The following is a 15,782-nucleotide window of genomic DNA, read 5'->3' as shown; positions in this document are numbered from 1 at the left end:
TAGGGTTAATGCTTACTGGGGGGGGGGGGGGGGGGGGGGTTACTAATGGCAAACACATGGCACAGCATTCCCCCACTGTGACATCATCTTCCCTGGGATTGGGGGGGGGGGGCTTTACTCTCTGTATCTCACACACATGGGCAGACTGGTGCATTGTGGGAGGACCACCAGCGTTATCCCCCCCCCCCTTTATTTGCACTGAATCCAACCCACAACATGGAACTGCACACACACTGGGGCAATACTCTGTGTTTATTCAGCTTTACACTTCTATTATACAGTAACGTGACAGGTCACAATATGTGATACTCCAGCCCCCCCCTCTCCCATAATGCAGCACCCAGGCATGGTGTATTTGGGGTACAATTCAGCAGGAACAGCCCCCTAAGTTTGCCCATAGCCTGTACAGAGAGATACCATAAAACTATGGCACATAGGGATTCCCCTGTACTAAGCACAATTCAGCAGGAACAGCCCCCTAAGTTTGCTCATAGCCTGTACAGAGAGATACCATAAAACTATGGCACATAGGGATTGCCCTGTACTAAGCACAATTCAGCAGGAACAGCCCCCTAAGATGATATAAGATGATATAAGGCTGTATCACTATCCGGCTGTACATGTTGGAGAGGGACAGAGCTGGCCTATGGGACACGGGTAGGAATAACATGGGTGCTTGTGGTTAATCACACTGAGACCCAATACACAGCATGGCACTAGGTGAGGGTGCCCACCATCCCGCAGGCAGCTAAGTGAATACATAAGGTGGGTGCTTGAGTGAGTGCAGGTTCGGGCGTATGGCGGTGGCGCTGGGTCTCTTGTCAGCAACACGGGGGGCAAATCCAGCAGGTTCAGTACCTGTGAGAGGAACAGAGAGGCACCATTAGGGTCTGGCTCATGGTGGGCAGGAACTGGCCAATGGATGGGGAAGTCAGAAGGTAGGTCGGTGGGTAGGTAGGTAGGTGGGTAGGTAGGTACATGGGTTGGTAGGTAGATGGGTAGGTAGGTGAGTTGGTAGGTAGGTGGGTCAGTAGGTAGATGAGTCGGTAGGTGGGTAGGTCAGTAGGTAGGTAGGTAGGAGGGTGGGTTAAATCTAAAGGGTCAAAAGGAAAGGGCATGAAGGGTTTGTGTCTTTTTTCAACCTGAACCTCTCCTGTCACTTGTCCTATCTGCCTGTTACTATGACTCTGTCTGTCTGTGTAACGTCAGTTTGTCCATGTGTTGGGGGGTTGCCCCGGGGTGGGGGGCAGACTTACCAGCTCAGCAGTCTGGGGCGGCAGGGGCAGGCTGGCTCTGTAGGAAGCACAAACAGATTAGCAGGGTCCCCACTGAGTCGGCCATTGCCCCAGTCACTAGTTACTGCCATGTGTGAGGCTGTGGGGCAGTTAGGGGGGCTATTGGGGGGCACAGGGACCCTAATACAGTTACACAGACCCAGTAGTTCTTATGTATCTGAATTATTCCCCAGTGCTACACCAGGACATGACTGAGACCCCCCCCCCCCCGGGGCAGGAAGAGCTCACCAGGAAACGGGGAAGAAGGAATTCGGGGACACAATGGAGCCGTTTCCTGTGTCAGTGGCGCATTCCAGCAGGAACAATAAGGCACCTGTTGCTGGGGCATTCCTCCTGCATGGCGGCCATTCCTTGGCTTGGCCTGAAGCCTCCCCGGGCAGCGGCAGCTCCCACACTCACTGGGGTGCAACTGACCCCCATACACCCCCAATCCCACACACCCCCCGGTGGCACAGACTTTGGTAGTGGGTGGGCTACACCCTTGGGTGCCTGTGGGCTGGGGGGCAACTGGTTTAAGTAGCAGTTTGTAGTTAGTGGCAACCAAAAGGGGCAACGTGGCAAAATGGATACTAATAATAATAATAATATCCACAGAAACACAACAAATAACGAAACAAATAACAAAACGAGGTTCCAACTCACCGGTTCCGCCAGTGGCGACGCCCCCAGTTCTGGTACCAACACAGGTTCTGTTATCAGAATTAACACAATCAGGTTATTAGAAATACAGTCCAACTGTTCTACCCTACGGGGTCGGTATTATCCTATTTCTGCCCCACCAGTCTCACCTCTGTGACTGCCCTGTACCCATCCCTGTTTAATATTTGCCCCCCACGACTGCACCGTGCCTCTCCCTACTTTGGTTACATGCCCCTCCCTGCTCTAGTACATGCCCCTCCCATATAACTGCCCCTTACCCCTTCCTGGTCTATTATATGCCCCAACAAAGCAGCCCCACGCCTCTCCTTGCTCTAGTACATACCCCTCCCATATAACTGCCCCATACCCCTTCCTGGTCTATTATATGCCCCAACAAAGCAGCCCCATGCCTCTCCCTACTCCCTCCCCTATAACTGCCCTGTGCCCCTCCATTCCTGCTCTATTACAGCCCATGTATATGCCCTCCCTCCATGTATGGACTCACCGGTAGCCCAATCTGTGATGCCCCCGTGTAGTGGAATCAGTAGGTCTGTGCCGGGGGGCAGTTCCGCATCAGACAGGGGGGCACCGTTATGTTGCTGCCAGTCAGTGCCCAGGATGGATGTTTGGGGCAAGAGAAACTGGTTCTCAAGAGATTCTTCCTTTGCTCCAGAGAAGGTGCCACTGGTCAGAGCCTCCACTGCAGGTGAGATAGTGGGAGGGGCCTCACATACAGGTGAGATAGTGGGAGGGGCCTCACATACAGGTGAGATATCACTAGAAGGAAGTTTGCCCACAGGTGAGTTATCACCAAGAGGATCCGTACATAAAGGTGAGATATCACTGGCAGGAGGCTCAAATACAGGTGAGAAAATAGAGGCTGAATTGTCACCCCCAGGAAAGGTGGGAGGGGACTCATATGTTACAAAGAAATCATTGGGCGGAGCCCCAAATTTAAGTGGAATATCAGTAGGTGAAGCCTCACATATGTCTGATCTCTCAGTTGGCCATTCAGATATGAGTGAAGTGTCAGTGGGAGGAACATCAGACATGGGTGAGGCATCAGAGGGAGGAGCTTCAAATATGAGGGAGGGGTAAGCAGAAGGAGTTTCAGATATGAGTGAAGTGTAAGTGGGAGGCGCATCAGACATGAGTATGGCATCAGAGGGAGGAGCTTCAAATATGAGGGAGGGGTAAGCAGAAGGAGTTTCAGATATGAGTGAGATGTCCACAGGGGGAGTTTCAGATATATCAGAGGTGTAAGTGGGAGGAGCTTCAGACATCAGTAAAGCATCAGAGGAAGGAGCTTCAAATATGAGGGAGGGACCATCAGGAGGAGTTTCAAATATGACAGAAGTGTTAGTGGGAGGAGTTTCAGTTATGAGTGAGGTGGCCACAGAAGTTTCAGATATGATAGAAGTGTCAGTGGGAGAAGCTTCCCAAATGAGTGAGATATCAGTGGTAGGAACTTCACATGTGACCAATGTTTTAGTGGGAGGAGCTTCAGATATGAGTGAGATGTCCACAGGAGGAGTTTCAGATATGACAGAGGTGTAAGTGGGAGGAGCTTCAGACATCAGTAAGGCATCAGAGGAAGGAGCTTCAAATATGAGGGAGGGACCATCAGGAGGAGTTTCAGATATGACAGCAGCGTTAGTGGGAGGAGCTTCAGTTATGAGTGAGGTGGCCACAGAAGTTTCGGATATGATAGAAGTGTCAGTGGGAGAAGCTTCCCAAATGAGTGAGATATCAGTGGTAGGAACTTCACATGTGACCAATGTTTCAGTGGGAGGAGCTTCAGATATGAGTGAGATGTCCACATGAGGAGTTTCAGATATGATTGATGTGTCAGTGGGAGGAGCTTCCAATATGAGTGAGGTTTCAGTGTGAGGAATTTCAGATTTGATTGACGTGTCAGTGGTTGGAGATTCCACTATAAGTGAGATATCAGTGGGAGGGATTTCAGATATGATTGGTGTATCAGTGGGAAGAGGGTCCTCTATGAGTGAGATATCACTGGTAAGGGCTTGAACCTCACTATCAGAGAAAGCTGAGACTACTGAGATTACTGCTGGACATACAGATGCTACAGTGACGTCCTTGGAGTGGTCCTCACATAGGCTAGGGACGATGGCTGATGCCTCTGACTGGGGCAAACACTCTGAATGGATTTCACTAACTGGATTTGCCCCTGGTATGGACTCTTGTGATTCTAGTATTTGCTCAGACCTTGGTACATCTTCTTTGTGATTAATCTCTGCAGTGCAAGGAGCCTCAACACCAGTGGCTTCCCCTGAACCTTCGGAGCTAGTTGTGGCTTCTACTACAGAGGGGCTCTCTGAGGAAACATCACCCAAAGTAAAGGGAGAATATGGTTGGGGGGACACAGACTGAATGATGGAAGCGAGGAGCAGAGTGGAAGTAGGAGTTTGTGGCACCAATGTATCTCCTGTGTTGGCAGAAGGAGATATTTCTAATGGGACTGGGGGCATAAAGGTGAGTGGGGAACCATCAGAGTTTGCACTAAGACAAGAAGTAATCTCATCAGCCTGTACTGTAACATCACCAGGGGCCTGAGCTGTGACTGATGCAGTGGAATCTATACTCTGGCCAGTTGGTGTGGACTCTGTAATGGGTGGAACTTCAGGATCTGCTGTCTCCCAAGGAGATGGGACAGTTGGCATGGAGCTTTCGTTAGCACTTGGCATGGAAGGCATTGGGGTTGCAGTAGCAGATGATTCATAAAGCATGGGGGTCTCAGTAGCATATGGAGGAGAAGGCTTGGTGGTCTCATCAGTGTGTAAAACTGTAGGTAATAAGGTGTCAGTAGCAGGTGCAAAACATGGTACAGTGGTGTCAGTAGCATGATGGATAGAAGAAGTGGGGGTCTCAGAACTGGAAAGAGCGGAGGTCTCAGTAGCAAGAAGGACAGGAAGCACTGAGGTTTCAGGAGCAAGGAACACGGGAAAAGTTGAGGTCTCAGGCAAAAGTACCACAGGTAGTGTTGAGGTCTCAGGAGGAGAAGATGGTGTCTCAGAATCAGATAGAACAGGAGGCACTGGGGTCTCAGCTGAAATAGAAGACAAAATGACCTCACTAGGTGTCTCTGGAAGAATTAAAGCCTCAGTAACCCCCTTGTTGACTTTAGGATTGAAAACCTCTGTAGGACCATGGTCAATATTTTGGTCTGGTGATAATGGGGCTTTAATAGGCACTAACTCTGCCCTGTAGGTTTCTTTTGCCTCTGAGGTATCTAAGATGGTGGTGACTCCTACATCCCCTTGCACAGATAAATGACTTGCCTGGGGAGGGCCATCAGGAAATGACAGAGAGTCATTTTTAGGCTTCTGGGTGGGGGGATCTAGAGTTACATATTCAGCTCTAATGGGCACATCTTGGTCAACAGTTCTCAGAGGGACATTATTATTATTAATGCTTTGTGGGGAGGAGCTTAATTTAGTTGAAGGGTGTCCAACTCTAGTGGTGGCAATTGGTGGAGGTATGAAGGATGGCAAGTTGCTCAGTCTGGGGGAGGTGACAGGTAGACCCGACTTAGAGAAGATGAAAGCAGGGGAGCAGGGCTGGGGTACATCGGAGAAGGTCAGAGAGTCTCTTTTTTGAGTGCTGGGATAAAAGGTTGGACTCTGAGGTGGGGGGGATGCAATGGTCTCCGTCAGGCTGCGCTGGTATCTCATTGCTGGTCGGCGAAAAGCCCCTGCCAAGAGAGAAGCCCCCGAGAGGATTAATATCATGTCTGGGCAACTGGCAATTGTGTGACTGTCAGAGATATCATGGGAACAATAACTTTCCTGCTTCACAACCTGGTTACTGTACTGCCAGCTGTCACCATATTGTACCGCCCATTGGCCACATACTGCCAGCTGTCACCATATTGTACCGCCCATTGGCCACATACTGCCAGCTGTCACCACATTGTACCGCCCATTGGCCACATACTGTCAGCTGTCACCATATTGTACCAACCATTGGCCACATACTGTCAGCTGTCACCATATTGTACCAACCATTGGCCACATACTGTCAGCTGTCACCACATTGTACCAACCATTGGCCACATACTGTCAGCTGTCACCATATTGTACCACCCATTGGCCACATACTGCCAGCTGTCACCATATTGTACCGCCCATTGGCCACATACTGCCAGCTGTCACCATATTGTACCGCCCATTGGCCACATACTGCCAGCTGTCACCACATTGTACCGCCCATTGGCCACATACTGCCAGCTGTCACCATATTGTACCGCCCATTGGCCACATACTGCCAGCTGTCACCACATTGTACCGCCCATTGGCCACATACTGCCAGCTGTCACCATATTGTACCGCCCATTGGCCACATACTGCCAGCTGTCACCACATTGTACCGCCCATTGGCTACATACTGCCAGCTGTCACCATATTGTACCGCCCATTGGCCACATACTGCCAGCTGTCACCATATTGTACCACCCATTGGCCACATACTGCCAGCTGTCACCATATTGTACCGCCCATTGGCCACATACAGTCAGCTGTCACCATATTGTACCGCCCATTGGCCACATACTGTCAGCTGTCACCACATTGTACCACCCATTGGCCACATACTGTCAGCTGTCACCACATTGTACCACCCATTGGCCACATACTGTCAGCTGTCACCACATTGTACCACCCATTGGCCACATACTGTCAGCTGTCACCACATTGTACCACCCATTGGCCACATACTGCCAGCTGTCACCACATTGTACCGCCCATTGGCCACATACTGTCAGCTGTCACCACATTGTACTGCCCATTGGCCACATACTGTCAGCTGTCACCACATTGTACTGCCCATTGGCCACATACTGTCAGCTGTCACCACATTGTACCGCCCATTGGCCACATACTGTCAGCTGTCACCACATTGTACCGCCCATTGGCCACATACTGCCAGCTGTCACCACATTGTACCGCCCATTGGCCACATACTGTCAGCTGTCACCACATTGTACCACCCATTGGCCACATACTGTCAGCTGTTACCACATTGTACCACCCATTGGCCACATACTGCCAGCTGTCACCACATTGTACCGCCCATTGGCCACATACTGCCAGCTGTCACCACATTGTACCACCCATTGGCCACATACTGTACTGCCAGCTGTCACCACATTGTACCAACCATTGGCCACATACTGTCAGCTGTCACCACATTGTACCGCCCATTGGCCACATACTGTCAGCTGTCACCACATTGTACCGCCCATTGGCCACATACTGTACTGCCAGCTGTCACCACATTGTACACCTATTGGCCACATACTGTCAGCTGTCACCACATTGTACCGCCCATTGGCCACATACTGTCAGCTGTCACCACATTGTACCACCCATTGGCCACATACTGTATTGCCAGCTGTCACCACATTGTACCGCCCATTGGCCACATACTGTATTGCCAGCTGTCACCACATTGTACTGCCCATTGGCCACATACTGTACTGCCAGACTTCTATCTCCATAATGTAATGCCCAAGGCAAACATTTCTCCTAATTCAGCTCCATTTTTTCCATAGACTTCAATAGAGTATTCTATTCTATTTTCTGAATTGAATTGCATCTCAAATTGAATTTCACCACAACACAAGTTAATACAAGTATTCACATGATAAACCTTCTTCTCACTAAGTTGTATCTGCCACAGATAGTTGAAGGGGTGAGTAATTAGATGCAATGCTCTCTGCGCCACTTACCCGACCCGGAGGGTGACGTTGGGGTGGGCGGGGGTGAGTACGAACATGACACGGAGCGTTCCTGTTGCCGGAAAAACTCCCGGGGGTGCATGGAGCGATGGGAAACAAGTATTGCTGCCTCCTGTAGGATACAGAGTGTGAGTGCCACGGGGTACAGAGTGTGAGTGCCACGGGGTACAGAGTGTGAGTGCCACGGGGTACAGAGTGTGAGTGCCACGGGGTACAGAGTGTGAGTGCCACGGGGTACAGAGTGTGAGTGCCACGGGGTACAGAGTGTGAGTGCCACGGGGTACAGAGTGTGAGTGCCACGGGGTACAGAGTGTGAGTGCCACGGGGTACAGAGTTTCATATCTCAAATGAACAGCCAGAAAATAAACCAAAACATTGGGCTTCTGTACAAATGAAGTTTTATTCTTAGAACAAATAATAAAAATCCCATAATTAAGGGAGTGCTGATCCTGGAAATATTACTGGATAAATACTCTCAACTTATATGAGAGTAGGCAGTAGTAATAGTAATATTTATATATATATATATATTATACAGTATATCAGCCCCCAAACAGAATAACCACTGAGGGTACAATGCTGTTCTGTGGGTCACTGAGTTGCTTTTTCAGATTCAGCTTGGGCTGATAAACCTCAACCCACCAGCACCGCAGGATTATTGGTTGAAATGGTCCTAAAGGTCCCACTGCGCTTACATCAATGCTTAATAAACTCGCTCCTTTTAACCCTATACAGATAAACAGAATGCTGTTACAAACAAAGCTGTCTTCAACCTTTTGATAAATTTGCCCAAAGAGTAAATGGGTTTGCAGAGTGGTTAGACCAAGGGGATATAGAGTTAGTGGGCTGGGAGGCTGGTGTGAGTGTTGGATTACTAAAGGAAAAGGAGATGAAGAGAGACTGGTTAGACAAAGAGGACATATAGTCAGTAGGTTGGGAGTTTGGGGTGAGTGTTGGGTTATTACAGGGAGAAGGAGATGAAGAGAGACTGGTTAGACAAAGAGGACATATAGTCAGTAGGTTGGGAGTTTGGGGTGAGTGTTGGGTTATTACAGGGAGAAGGAGATGAAGAGAGACTGGTAAGACAAAGTGGACATATAGTCAGTGGGTTGGGAGTTTGGGGTGAGAGTTGGGTTATTACAGGGAGAAGGAGATGAAGAGAGACTGGTTAGACAAAGAGGACATATAGTCAGTAGGTTGGGAGTTTGGGGTGAGTGTTGGGTTATTACAGGGAGAAGGAGATGAAGAGAGACTGGTAAGACAAAGTGGACATATAGTCAGTGGGTTGGGAGTTTGGGGTGAGAGTTGGGTTATTACAGGGAGTAGGAGATGAAGAGAGACTGGTAAGACAAAGAGGACATATAGTCAGTGGGTTGGGAGTTTATTACAGGGAGAAGGAGATGAAGAGAGACTGGTTAGACAAAGAGGACATATAGTCAGTAGGTTGGGAGTTTGGGGTGAGTGTTGGGTTATTACAGGGAGAAGGAGATGAAGAGAGACTGGTTAGACAAAGACGACATATAGTCAGTAGGTTGGGAGTTTGGGGTGAGTGTTGGGTTATTACAGGGAGTAGGAGATGAAGAGAGACTGGTTAGACAAAGAGGACATATAGTCAGTAGGTTGGGAGTTTGGGGTGAGTGTTGGGTTATTACAGGGAGAAGGAGATGAAGAGAGACTGGTTAGACAAAGAGGACATATAGTCAGCAGGTTGGGAGTTTGGGGTGAGTGTTGGGTTATTACAGGGAGTAGGAGATGAAGAGAGACTGGTTAGACAAAGAGGACATATAGTCAGTGGGTTGGGAGTTTGGGGTGAGTGTTGGGTTATTACAGGGAGTAGGAGATGAAGAGAGACTGGTTAGACAAAGAGGACTTATAGTCAGTAGGTTGGGAGTTTGGGGTGAGAGTTGGGTTATTACAGGGAGAAGGAGATGAAAAGAGACTGGTTACACAAAGTGGACATATAGTCAGTAGGTTGGGAGTTTGGGGTGAGTGTTGGGTTATTACAGGGAGAAGGAGATGAAGAGAGACTGGTTAGACAAAGACGACATATAGTCAGTAGGTTGGGAGTTTGGGGTGAGTGTTGGGTTATTACAGGGAGAAGGAGATGAAGTGACACTGGTTAGACAAAGTGGACATATAGGACATATAGTCAAGGAGTTGGAAGGTTTGTGTTGAGTTGATTTAATAAAAGGGAAAATCAGATGAAGAGATGGTTGGTTAGACAAAGGGGAGACACAGGGAGAAGGGGGAGGAAATGAAGACAGACTGGTTAGAAGAAGGAATATATAGCCAGTGGGTTGGAAGGTTGGTGTGAGGGTTGAGTTAATAAAAGGGAAAAGCAGATGACAATATGGTTGGTAAGACAAAGGGAATACACCCTTGAATACTTTGAGATAATAAATGAGTGATTAGATGGATTTTCTCCACATTGGAAAGATATTTTACCATAGAGGAGAGATGAACAAAAGCCGAGGAATAATCCTGCACAAGTGGAACCCAAAGAGAATGGGTCATGTGGGTCATGGCAGAAGGAAATTTGAGAAGGAAACCAAAGTCCATGGAACCAGAGTCTGTGTAGAAGCCAAGAAGAACAAGCGGCAAGAGTTGCTGGCACAGCCACTAACCAGAACGGGAGGCAGTGGGCTGAGGGTGAGAATGGGGGAGAGAAAGAGATAACAAGTGAAAGATGGTAGATTAATATAATATGGAGCAACGGGTGAATGGAGAAATGGAGAGAAAATTATTGGGTGGATATGGAAGGGGTGAAACAGAGGGGAGGGGGCTGCAGGCTTGCGATACAAGAGAGCAGTAGGATTTTCTGGGGTAACTAAAGCCTCATTTCTTGGTGACGGTGTCCCTTTAAAGGCAAATAAGGAAGAGTTGAATCACTTACAGCTGCCATTTCGATGGACTGACTGCGCTTGAACCTCCCTTTCATTTCTTCTTCATGCTCCTTCTGCTGCTGCATCTGTGCCACAGATATAGGAGAATTACCTTATACCCTGCCCCAAACAAATTGCCATCCAGTACGTAATACCCCCCCCCCTCCCAGGGCGTCACTTACCCATCGATCTTTCTCCCTCTTGCGCTGCTCTGCTTCAAAACGTGCCTGCTCCTTCCTAAAATACAGAGAGCACCTCCATTCAAAACTGAGAATCCACCCTGTGTGGTATTTGCCTAAGTAAATATCTGAAAAGGGTGGAAGATCATGTGGATAGATGAAGCAGAGCAGATATCTGCCAAGGGTGGAAGAACATGTGGATAGATGAAGCAGAGCAGATATCTGCCAAGGGTGGAAGAACATGTGGATAGATGAAGCAGAGCAGATATCTGCCTAGGGTGGAAGAACATGTGGATAGATGAAGCAGAGCAGATATCTGCCTAGGGTGGAAGAACATGTGGATAGATGAAGCAGAGCAGATATCTGCCTAGGGTGGAAGAACATGTGGATAGATGAAGCAGAGCAGATATTTGCCTAGGGTGGAAGAACATGTGGATAGATGTAGCTGAGCAGATATCTGCCTAGGGTGGAAGAACATGTGGATAGATGTAGCTGAGCAGATATCTGCCTAGGGTGGAAGAACATGTGGATAGATGAAGCAGAGCAGATATCTGCCAAGGGTGGAAGAACGTGTGGATAGATGTAGCTGAGCAGATATCTGCCTAGGGTGGAAGAACATGTGGATAGATGAAGCTGAGCAGATATCTGCCTAGGGTGGAAGAACATGTGGATAGATGAAGCAGAGCAGATATCTGCCTAGGGTGGAAGAACATGTGGATAGATGTAGCTGAGCAGATATCTGCCTAGGGTGTAAGAACATGTGGATAGATGAAGCAGAGCAGATATCTGCCTAGGGTGGAAGAACATGTGGATAGATGAAGCAGAGCAGATATCTGCCTAGGGTGGAAGAACATGTGAATAGATGAAGCAGAGCAGATATCTGCCTAGGGTGGAAGAACATGTGGATAGATGAAGCAGAGCAGATATCTGCCAAGGGTGGAAGAACATGTGGATAGATGTAGCTGAGCAGATATCTGCCAAGGGTGGAAGAACATGTGGATAGATGTAGCTGAGCAGATATCTGCCAAGGGTGGAAGAACGTGTGGATAGATGAAGCAGAGCAGATATCTGCCAAGGGTGGAAGAACATGTGGATAGATGAAGCAGAGCAGATATCTGCCTAGGGTGGAAGAACATGTGAATAGATGAAGCAGAGCAGATATCTGCCTAGGGTGGAAGAACATGTGGATAGATGAAGCAGAGCAGATATCTGCCTAGGGTGGAAGAACATGTGGATAGATGAAGCAGAGCAGATATCTGCCAAGGGTGGAAGAACACGTGGATAGATGTAGCTGAGCAGATATCTGCCTAGGGTGGAAGAACATGTGGATAGATGTAGCTGAGCAGATATCTGCCAAGGGTGGGAGAACATGTGGATAGATGTAGCTGAGCAGATATCTGCCAAGGGTGGAAGAACATGTGGATAGATGTAGCTGAGCAGATATCTGCCAAGGGTGGAAGAACATGTGGATAGATGTAGCTGAGCAGATATCTGCCTAGGGTGGAAGAACATGTGGATAGATGTAGCTGAGCAGATATCTGCCAAGGGTGGGAGAACATGTGGATAGATGTAGCTGAGCAGATATCTGCCAAGGGTGGAAGAACATGTGGATAGATGTAGCTGAGCAGATATCTGCCAAGGGTGGGAGAACATGTGGATAGATGTAGCTGAGCAGATATCTGCCAAGGGTGGAAGAACATGTGGATAGATGTAGCTGAGCAGATGAAGGCGAGGATACTGTGTGTGTGGTTGAGGAGAAGAAACATAGGGGACACCACCTCTGTTCTTCCACCAGTCTCTCTTTCTCTTGAATCCTGAGCTCTCGATGCTGCTCCTCCAGCCTCTCTCTCTCCACACGTTGCCTCTCCAGAGCAATCTTCTCCTCCAGAAGCCGCTGGCGCTCTTTCTCCTTGCGCCGCTCCTCCTCCCTCTGTAGGGACACAGGGAAACCACTGTAAGAGCCACTGCTTGTCTTTTTATTGTAGATAAGGGACACATTAGACACAGTAACAAACAAGCTACATCGTCTCTAGATACATCCCTGTAAGTGTGGGTACACAGGGCATAGTCAGAGCAAGTAAGTGAGACACAAAAGGAAAATGTGCGCTCCCTCATCCTAATATTTTCCTACTGCAAATACATCAGTGACTCACAGCATCAGTGTCAGTTTCAGCCAGTTATCGAATGACAGTCCCTTGGGGAAGGTAATCCAATCACGGTCCTTGTGGAACTCAATCCAATGACTGTCCCTTGGGGAAGGTAAGCCAATGACTGTCCCTTGGAGAAGGAAAGCCAATCACAGTCCTTGGGCAACAAAATCCAATGACTGTCCCTTTGGGAAAGGAAAGCCAATCACGGTCCTTGTGGAACAAAATCCAATGACTGTCCCTTGGGGAAGGAAATCCAATGACTGTCCTTGGGGAAGGAAATCCAATAACAGTCCCTTGGGGAAGGAACTCCAATAACAGTTCCTTGGGGAAAGTAATCCAATAACACTCCCTTGGGGAAGAAAATACGACTGTCCCTTGGGGAAGGTAATCCAATAACAGTCCCTTGGGGAAGGTAATCCAATGACTGTCCCTTGGGGAAGGTAAGCCATAGACTGTCCCTTGGGGAAGGTAATCCAATAACAGTCCCTTGGGGAAGGTAATCCAATGACTGTCCCTTGGGGAAGGTAATCCAATGACTGTCCTTTGGGGAAGGTAATCCAATAACAGTCCCTTGGGGAAGGTAATCCAATGACTGTCCCTTGGGGAAGGTAATCCAATGACTGTCCCTTGGGGAAGGTATTCCTACGACTGCCCCATGGGGAATGTTATCCAACGACTGTCCCTTGGGGATGGTAATCCAATGACAATCTCTTGAGGAAGGTAATTCAATGACTGTCCCTTGGGGAAGGTAATCCAATAACAGTCCCTTGGGGAAGGTAATCCAATGACTGTCCCTTGGGGAAGGTAATCCAATGACTGTCCCTTGGGGAAGGTAATCCAATGACTGTCCCTTGGGGAAGGTAATCCAATGACTGTCCCTTGGGGAAGGTATTCCTATGACTGCCCCATGGGGAATGTTATCCAACGACTGTCCCTTGGGGAAGGTATTCCTACGACTGCCCCATGGGCAATGTTATCCAACGACTGTCCCTTGGGGATGGTAATCCAATGACAATCTCTTGAGGAAGGTAATTCAATGACTGTCTCTTGGGAGGGTAATCCAATGACTGTCTCTTGGGAAGGTAATCCAATGACTGTCCCTTGGGGAAAGTATTTCAACGACTGTCCCTTGGGGAAGGTATTCCAATGACAATCTCTTGAGGAAGGTAATTCAATGACACATCACAATGGGGAAACCCCTGTACCTTTTTAGGTTCCCTTTGGAAATAATAATGTGCATAACATAATGTCTCCCCTAGCTCTGGTGAAGGTGTTACTTATCTGCACCTTCAGACTTACATAAGACTCCACTGTTTCTACTCTCTGGCCTCCACCTTCCTTGTCTCTTCTCACCAAACTTCTGTGGTGTCACAGTCTAAGAATGTAGTGAAGCAAGAGGTGTGTCCCTATCTTCTGGGGGTGTGGCCAGTCAAAAAAACAAAATGGCCTGCTTTGCCAGGCAGCAACATTTATCATCATCATTTATTAATATAGTGCCGTAAAGTTATGCAGTGCATTATATAGAGTAAAAAATAGGATCAGAAGGCCCTGCTCACAAGAGCTTACAATCTAAAGCTTCAATATCTGGACAAATATTGGTGCCAATATGTAAGTTATAAGCCCCCAGGTACAAGCGGGAGAAATGCCATGATCACAGCCCATTAACCTCACATAATAACTTCTTACTGTATCACCCCTTGTACCCACCTCCGAGCGCTGCCAGAAGGCCTCCCGCTTGGTGAATCGCATCTCTACGGCTGGGTTGGTCTTCCGGTAATTAGTCCCCTGGCAGAAATAGGAGTCAGTAACAGTGCCAACCCAACTAATATACACATAGGGCAGTGCCAACCCAACTAATATACACATAGGGCAGTGCCAATCCAACTAATATACACATAGGGCAGTGCCAATCCAACTAATATACACATAGGGCAGTGCCAACCCAACTAATATACACATAGGGCAGTGCCAACCCAACTAATAAACACATAGGGGAGTGCCAACCCAACTTATATACACATAGGGCAGTGCCAACCCAACTAATATACACATAGGGCAGAGCCAACCCAACTAATATACACATAGGGCAGTGCCAACCCACCTAATATACACATAGGGCAGTGCCAATCCCCAAATATAATATACACATAGGGCAGTGCCAACCCACCTAATATACACATAGGGCAGTGCCAATCCAACTAATATACACATAGGGCAGAGCCAACCCAACTTATATACACATAGGGTAGTGCCAACCCAACTAATATACACATAGGGCAGTGCCAACCCAACTAATAAACACATAGGGGAGTGCCAACTATAATTATACTGGTGCAGGACAGTACATACAGGGCAGTGCCAACCCCACTAATACACATAGGGCAGTGCCAACTATAATTATACTGGTGCAGGACAGTACATACAGGGCAGTGCCAACTATAATTATACTGATGCAGGACAGTACATACAGGGCAGTGCCAACTATAATTATACTGGTGCAGGACAGTACATACAGGGCAGTGTCTGCCCCTTATTCTATACAAAGAAGATAATTCCAGGCTCTGCCATATACACAAAGGGCAGGGGTAACTTTTCCTATGAGAGGGGGGCCCTGGGCATTACTCACCACCACTTCAGATGAGCCTGGGTATCTGGATCTGGGGAATATTACGCCTGGGTGCATCTCCTTACTCAGGGCCTGTGCCACCACATCGGGAGTGAGGTCCTCCAGCCGCCGGGCAGAGAGAAACACAGAAGCCTCCTGAGCAGAACAGAACATTGGGCATTAACTGGAGGAAGGTTCCATACCCTACTTGCCCCCTGGCAGCACAAACCCATTCCCCTCTGACTCACTAGATGCACCTGTAACCCTCTTGTGG

The 15,782-nt window shown here is 48.3% G+C and overlaps 1 protein-coding gene across 2 annotated transcripts in view; it reads right to left on the bottom strand.

Moving 5' to 3' along the window:
* Nucleotides 1-233: 233 nt before the first annotated feature.
* The window catches only part of LOC101734770 (mucin-2-like), a 33,486-nt gene continuing 17,937 nt past the window's right edge, over nt 234-15,782 (bottom strand). Inside the window, exons 5-14 of one of the 2 annotated variants that reach the window (XM_031895221.1) lie at nt 15,530-15,664; nt 14,611-14,688; nt 12,532-12,683; nt 10,757-10,811; nt 10,586-10,660; nt 7,684-7,804; nt 2,440-5,649; nt 1,938-1,984; nt 1,257-1,293; nt 234-858 (exon numbers count right to left, since the gene is read on the bottom strand). In XM_031895221.1, coding sequence (XP_031751081.1) covers nt 1,261-1,293; nt 1,938-1,984; nt 2,440-5,649; nt 7,684-7,804; nt 10,586-10,660; nt 10,757-10,811; nt 12,532-12,683; nt 14,611-14,688; nt 15,530-15,664 — 3,906 coding nt within the window. In that variant the 3' untranslated portion in view covers nt 234-858; nt 1,257-1,260. Of the gene's footprint in view, nt 859-1,256; nt 1,294-1,937; nt 1,985-2,439; nt 5,650-7,683; nt 7,805-10,137; nt 10,323-10,585; nt 10,661-10,756; nt 10,812-12,531; nt 12,684-14,610; nt 14,689-15,529; nt 15,665-15,782 lie in introns of those variants that run through there. The other variant, XM_031895222.1, reaches the window with a different exon arrangement.

Source organism: Xenopus tropicalis, chromosome 1 (assembly GCF_000004195.4).
Source record: "Xenopus tropicalis strain Nigerian chromosome 1, UCB_Xtro_10.0, whole genome shotgun sequence".
In the NCBI taxonomy this organism is placed as follows: domain Eukaryota; kingdom Metazoa; phylum Chordata; class Amphibia; order Anura; family Pipidae; genus Xenopus; species Xenopus tropicalis.
This window is presented reverse-complemented; position numbering and strand designations above follow the sequence as displayed.